The sequence below is a fragment of the Gigantopelta aegis genome, chromosome 4 (assembly GCF_016097555.1).
Source record: "Gigantopelta aegis isolate Gae_Host chromosome 4, Gae_host_genome, whole genome shotgun sequence".
Lineage (NCBI taxonomy): Eukaryota > Metazoa > Mollusca > Gastropoda > Neomphalida > Peltospiridae > Gigantopelta > Gigantopelta aegis.
The window spans coordinates 106831108-106837919 of record NC_054702.1 but is presented as its reverse complement, the minus strand read 5'-3'; the positions used below and the strand labels follow the sequence as shown (position 1 = coordinate 106837919).

The 6812-nt window shown below is 37.5% G+C and overlaps 1 protein-coding gene across 1 annotated transcript; it reads right to left on the bottom strand.

The window, feature by feature from the left end:
* Nucleotides 1-223: 223 nt before the first annotated feature.
* LOC121370147 (MAD2L1-binding protein-like) lies at nt 224-6587 on the bottom strand. The gene is made up of 3 exons (XM_041495262.1): nt 6547-6587; nt 5979-6114; nt 224-1415 (listed from the first exon to the last, which is right to left on the bottom strand). Exons 1-3 carry the CDS (start codon nt 6585-6587, stop codon nt 582-584), a joined length of 1011 nt encoding a protein of 336 aa, XP_041351196.1. The 3' UTR covers nt 224-581.
* Nucleotides 6588-6812: the final 225 nt, after the last annotated feature.

Sequence of the window (6812 nt, the reverse complement as noted above, 5' to 3'; positions counted from 1 at the left end):
GGTTGAGCTAGATCCTACCCCCCACAAAAAATAATCATGCCCAAATTACGTACAAACATGCCGATTCAAAAACAGAATCACCTCAATATGGTATAATACCACTAAAAGTAGATTAAAATAACTTTAGAATGAATTTCTGAATATCTCTTAGCAGTCTTGAGTTATATCAGGGCTAGTTCTCGGTGAGAAGGAAGTTTCGCCAAATTATGTATAAAATTTTAAAAATTGTAGAAATTGTTTTTTTTTCTTCAAAATAATATCAATTATTACATAAAATTACAAAAGTAGTGAGATCTAAAGCCCTGAATCGATCACTCTACCACAGAGCAACATCACCTGTGGGTAAACACTGAACTAATTATCAGTTTTCTAGGTACCTTTCTGAACAATGTTATTAGTTACATTAACAGAAACTCACAGGAGTTCCTTTTAATCTTTTCTTTAAAAATGAAGAATACTTAAACATCTTTATATACAAATGTTATCAGTGATATGTTTCATGCGACTCCCATAAACATACATAAATATATTAGAATAAGACATGACATCTTTTTTTCTATATTAAATTTTAAAAACATATATCAATCCATGTGATTCAATTTGTTCTTGTATCCTTTCACAACTACAGGAGACTGAAACCAAATCATATCCATGTCTGTGGGGTCTGTATGAAACCCAGAGTCTGTGCTTGTCCAAATCTCTGACAGGTCTGAGCTATTACTCATCTGCTGTGAACACTTTGTGGAAGAATGTCTCTTTGGACAAGCAAAGAATTTTGATGAATAAATGCAAGATGGTGTGTTCTGGGAATTGTTGTACCCATTGTCAGCTGCACCAAGCACCAATGGCTCTTCTGCCATGTCATCATCGTCTGTGTGAAAGACACTGCTACCAGACAACTCACTGGTAGAAAGATCTGTCGGAGAGAGGGGCTGAATCCCTGAAATGTCAAACTCCTCATCAGCCTGAGTCAAGTTGTAGGAGGATGAGCTTGACTGCGTACAGCTTATGTTGAATTCAAACTGTTTGCTTTTCTGTGGCACTTTGAAAGCCGGCTTTGGAAGAAACCACTCTAATCCACAGTCACGTGGGGCACGCACAAACACGGTCATGTTGGTGGGAGATATGGACTTGACATCTCCAAGAAGGTCTTGTGTAATGAGCTGTCGGTAGAGATATTTCACATAGGATCTGTCCGCTGGCGGCTCAGCATCGGGACAGGTAGGGGGGAGGTTGACTAGGTATGTTTCTTTTGGACTAACGACCGTGCCACCAAGCAGAATCAACACCTGATGAACCTCTGGATATCTCTCAAAGAGTTGACTCAGATTGTCAAACAGTTGCTCAAGAGAGAACACTGCATTCTGAGATTTTCTTTCCACAACTTTCTTTAAAACCTTAAACTGATGAAAATTCTGGAAAAATAAAAACATGGAATTAAACATTATGATTAGAAGAACTTTGCTAATTAATTTCCAATTAATTAGTACATCTGAACTGTCACTAATTAATTTTTTTATTTTAAACCCAAAGCTACATGAAGAAACACACTTTGCTCTACCAGGGTTGAAAAGTTACATGAAAACCATGGTCGCCGGCAGGCCCTGTTGAAAAAAAGTCTTCTGGCTCTTCTCAAATTTAACTAGCCCTCCAATTATCACATTGAAATTTAGCTGCACAGCCAGTATCAAAACTAGAATGTTCTTTGTTGAATAATAACCATGTTCTCACTGTATAGTCTGTCTGTGTCAAAAGGAAACTGATGAATTGGCATGATATGTCATAATGAATAAAGTTAAAATTCATATAAAAACATGTTACTAAGTTTTAAACCCATACCAACTCAAATTACATTTATATATAAAAATGTTTCTTTAAAAATTACCATTAAATTATACAGATTAAAAGGGTGAAGACAAAATGCTAGAACAGCCAAGGTATGCAACTTGACTTGCAATGTTTCTGAAATAAAATATAATGCAGGGGGGGGTTTAGAGGTCAAAACCACTCGAGTACTCTGACTGTAGATGGACATTTGGACAGATATTCAGAGCCCTACAGTCAGAGATCAAGCTATGTAAGTTTCGGGCTCCCCACCATACGGTAGTCAAAGATTCCCACCCTAATACGACAACAATCCTATGTTTGACTTCAAATTTACCGTTATATCGATCATTTTCAAGTTACTTGATTAAAAAAAAATCCACATATTAATCACTAATATACACACAACAGAAAGAAATCCGACAGCACCCACATTCAGCTAAAACTTCGGGACACTCTGTTGCAAGAATCACAAAGCTCGCTGACCTATATTGTGACGTAGGTCACGTGATCGCCCACTGGGTGATTCCGTCTTACACACAGTTACAGGTGCCGTCTCATACCAAGCGATGTTACAACATGAAAGAGTTGGCCAATGCTGTTTTGGAAGAATTTGGATTTAATTACATCATTACAGCAAAACAATTACAGATTATTGATTCCATTTTGAATTTGAAGGATACATTTGGGGTGTTATCGACAGGATGTGGCAAGAGTATGTACTACATATTGCCCCTATTATGAAAGATAAAGTAAGTAGTAATTTAATTTGATTATTTTATTTTTATGAATTGGTCTCTAGTACAGTAGTAGAATGTGTGTGTGTGCATAACCTATTACATAAAAATCATCTTTTTTTAAATACCATAATTATGTATCATTCAGCATAGCAATATTGTAAATGTATTAATCGCTAGACCTTTATCATATAATTATGTGTGAATGTGTATGTGTTTGAGAGTATGTTTAAATCACAAACAGCACATTTTCATTACTTCCACAATTAGTATGTGTTGTTTATTTCTATAATGTTAATTAAAAAACGAAACACACGCACACATTCAGTGTTCTCGCTGGGTGAAAACTAAAGGAGGGTGGCCAACTGGCACCATGCCCTTCATGATTGTCGAGTCGATAATAAATAAAATGTTTTCACTGTTCAAATAAAATATAAATTTTATTGCGTGTATCAAACATACAATTGGATACAGGTATGGGACAAAATAGAGGTTGTTAAAAATACTGTTAAATTATGTTACGGTAACTGTCGTAAGCTACTAAAGTTTGTCATCACTTGCTTTTTCGTACACACAATGTGGCTTGTTTCCTTTGATGTCCAATATGTAGAATGATGATTATTTTTGTGTGGAAAAAAGTGCATTTGGAAATAGCGGAGCTATAGGTGCTGTAAAATATAGAAAATAAAGAGGGGCACAGAAAAATAAAGGATGGTGGCAGAACTTGAAAGGAGGGTGGCAAAATGCAATATCAGGGTGGGACGCCCTGCTTAAATAGAGCAGCGAGAACACATTCTACTCCTGTTTTCTGAAATCGCCCACCTTTATGCCCGAAAAAATTTTCACATTCCATCATAGAAACACAAACCAAAACAAATCCATGTTGTAACACCACTTGGTATGAGACGGCCCCTGTAACTTTGTGTGAGGTGGAATCACCCAGTGGGTGATCACGTGACCTACGTCACAATATAGGTCAGCAAGCTTTGTAAATCTTGCGACAGTGTCCCGAAGTTTAGCTAACCATTGGTACTGTCGGATTTCTTTCTGTTGTGTGTGTATTAGTGATTAATATGTGGATTTTTTTTAATCAAGTAACTCGAAAATGATCGATGTAAACTCTGGACAGCAGAATTCTAAGTTCGTCAACCTATATCATGACGTTGCATCACATGATCGCCCACTCAGCCATTCCGTCTTCCAGGGGCCATCTCATACAATAATACGACAAGTGCCCGACAATCACCAAAAAAAGAAGTTTGTTTTGTGTAATGACACCACTAGAGCACATAGATTAATTAATCATCGGCTATTGGATGTCAAATATTTGGTAATTTTATCAGTGTTAGAGAGGAAACGTGCTGCAAGTGATCTTTTATATGCACCATCCCACAGACAGGATAGCACATACCATGGTCTTTGATATACCAGTCATGGTGCACTGAGTGAAGCAAGAAATAGCGCAATGGACCCACCGACGGGGGGAATCGATCTCAGACTGACCACACATCAAGTGAGCGCTTTACCACTGGGCCGTGGACAATCACCAAAGCGACAGAGAGTGGTATACACACTCACAGAGAAAAAACAATATTAGTATTATTACATTCACGTTTTCTCAAGGTGAAAAAAAGTATTTTATCTACTACGAGTCGTATGCCTGCTTGGCATGTGTATCACAGGTCGTGGTATGTGCTATCCTGTCTGGGATGGTGCATAGGCCTATAAAAGATCACTTGCTACTAATGATAAAATGAAGCGGCTTTCGTCTCTAACACTATGATAAAATTACCAAATATTTGATATCCAATTGACATTGTATGAGACGGCCCTTGGAAGACAGAATGACTGAGTGGGCGATCATGTGACGCAACGTCACGATATAGGTGGCAAACTTAGAATTCTGCAGTCCGTAGTTTGCCAAAGCTTAGCTGAATGTGTGTGCTGTCGGGTTTCTTTCTGTAGTGTGTGTATTAATATCTGAATTTTTTGTAATCAAGGAACTCGAAAATGGCTGATGTAAATGTATTTGACGTCAAACATAGGATTGTTGTGGTATCAGAGCAGAAATCTTTGACTACTTTTTGGTGGTTGGCGATTGCTAAAAAATTACATAGCTTGGTCTCCGACTGTAATGAGAGTGTATTATAATTATGTCCAAATGTCCGTCTAGCTCTCTTACAGTCAGAGTACTCGGGCTAATTTCGGGGAAGCATGACTCGATATTGGGGAGATTCGGGTAATTGCAGACATCGGCAAAATGCGGACAGTCTCGACCATACTGCCACTACATTCCATTTTCGTACATTAAACATTTCATTTTATAGTCTGCAAATTGTAATGAGACTACAGATAGTTCTTGAAAATCCATGTTTCTGTTTTATCCCAGTGTCACTTTAAAAACAAAAACAAACAACATTCACAAAAACAGTATCTTACGTCACATGTACACTGGCATCTGTCACGTGATATAATTTATTTCTTCAAACATTTTCACTGGATAGGTCTACCAAAATTCGAGTAAAACATTTCAGAATGAGAGAATACATTTGTGTATTTTAAGAATCTTTTATAATAAGATACATAACTTAATTTAAAAAACCCAAAAACAATCGTATTAACAATAATAATTGTTTGATAAAATTAACAGAATAAACTCGTCCGCAATTGAAAGACTACATAAACTGCAGTAGTTTAATTGCTAACAACATAATAATTACACTGCAGGGACGATCTATTCTAAATAAATATTTGTTTTATATAATAATAAACTCATTTTTATTTCATTTCAATTGTGTTTAAAATAGCAACATTTGGATCAATGCGGTTTGAATGGCACAAGTCGTTGACAAGAGATAAAAACGTGGGTTCGGAAAATAACTTTAACCTCATTGCATATAATTACTGTTTAACTTTTACTTGGTTTGTTTCTTCAGAAGATGACAAAAGGTAATTTTACAGATTTACTAGTTTAGTTATTTATATTTTGTAACAAAATAAATGTTTAAAATGCTGTGGATTAAAAGAAAATTGTATCCATTCATGGACCATTGAGTCGGAATCATTGACTACGTTCGCATTTTGCCGACGTATGTCTGCATTTCGCTTCCTCTTACCATTCATACTTTATCATAATTTACGGTAACAAAATAGAATCTACCCAATGGCCGATTGTGATATATAGTGACAGAAAAAAGAGCCAATCAAGTTCATTTAAATTTTGGATAGGCGTTATTGTGTAGCGACTACTAGACTAGTGTTCCATTTCCATGTGGCAAATACAGCAGAAGCCAGAGTGTCCGCAATTACCCGAATCTCCCCTAAACTTCGGTCGCCACAGTTTAGACCACCACCCCCACCCCCCGCTGCTAAAATTATTGTACATGTGTCTGTAGATAGCGTGAAACTATGACGGACCTTTTCATTTTGTAGTTGTAGGCGAGCATTTTCATCCCGGTCAATATCTCGTTTTATGTTTTCAAATGGTAATGGGATCTGTTCTCGTTCATACATACAATACTTGATGAGCTCATTGACAATTACACCTCTTGAACTAGGATTTAAATCACAATTAAAGGAAATATTGCACGAATATTGTTCAGAAACTTTTGTCTTCTTTTGAAAACCCGCCATTACAACACCGAAAAGGGAGATAATAACAGCAATTTCTTTCATTATTGTAATTCTAACCTTTATTGCAAGAGCTCCGATGAGTATCCAAAAGGCCTTTAATAAGGTCTGGAAAGATGGCCTGCTAGCAAAGCTACAACCCCCCCCCCCACACACACACACACACACACCCACCCACCCACCCACCCAACCCCCCCCAAAAAACCCAAACAAACCCAAACACTGGTATATGTGGCAACATGTACAGGTGGACCAAGTCATCTACATAACCGAAGGGCGAGAGTAATGGTAGATGGTCAACACAGCAAGAAAGTACTTATACGCCATGGAGTACCTCAGGGAGGAGTACTGTCACCTACTCTCTTCATCATCTTCAGCGATGACCTGGTCACACATCTACCTAAAGGGATACATGCAGCACTATATGCAGATGACCTAGTTTTGTGGTGCTCTGAGGAGTATGCACCAACAGCAACATATCGCATGCAGCTTGCCCTTGACAATGTTCGACTCGAGACTGGTGCATGACAATCAACAAAGACAAGTCAGCTGCCACTTTTTTCTCATTCTCCACAAAGCTGGAAGCAGGCAACCTAAAACTTGATGACACGCCTTTCCAGT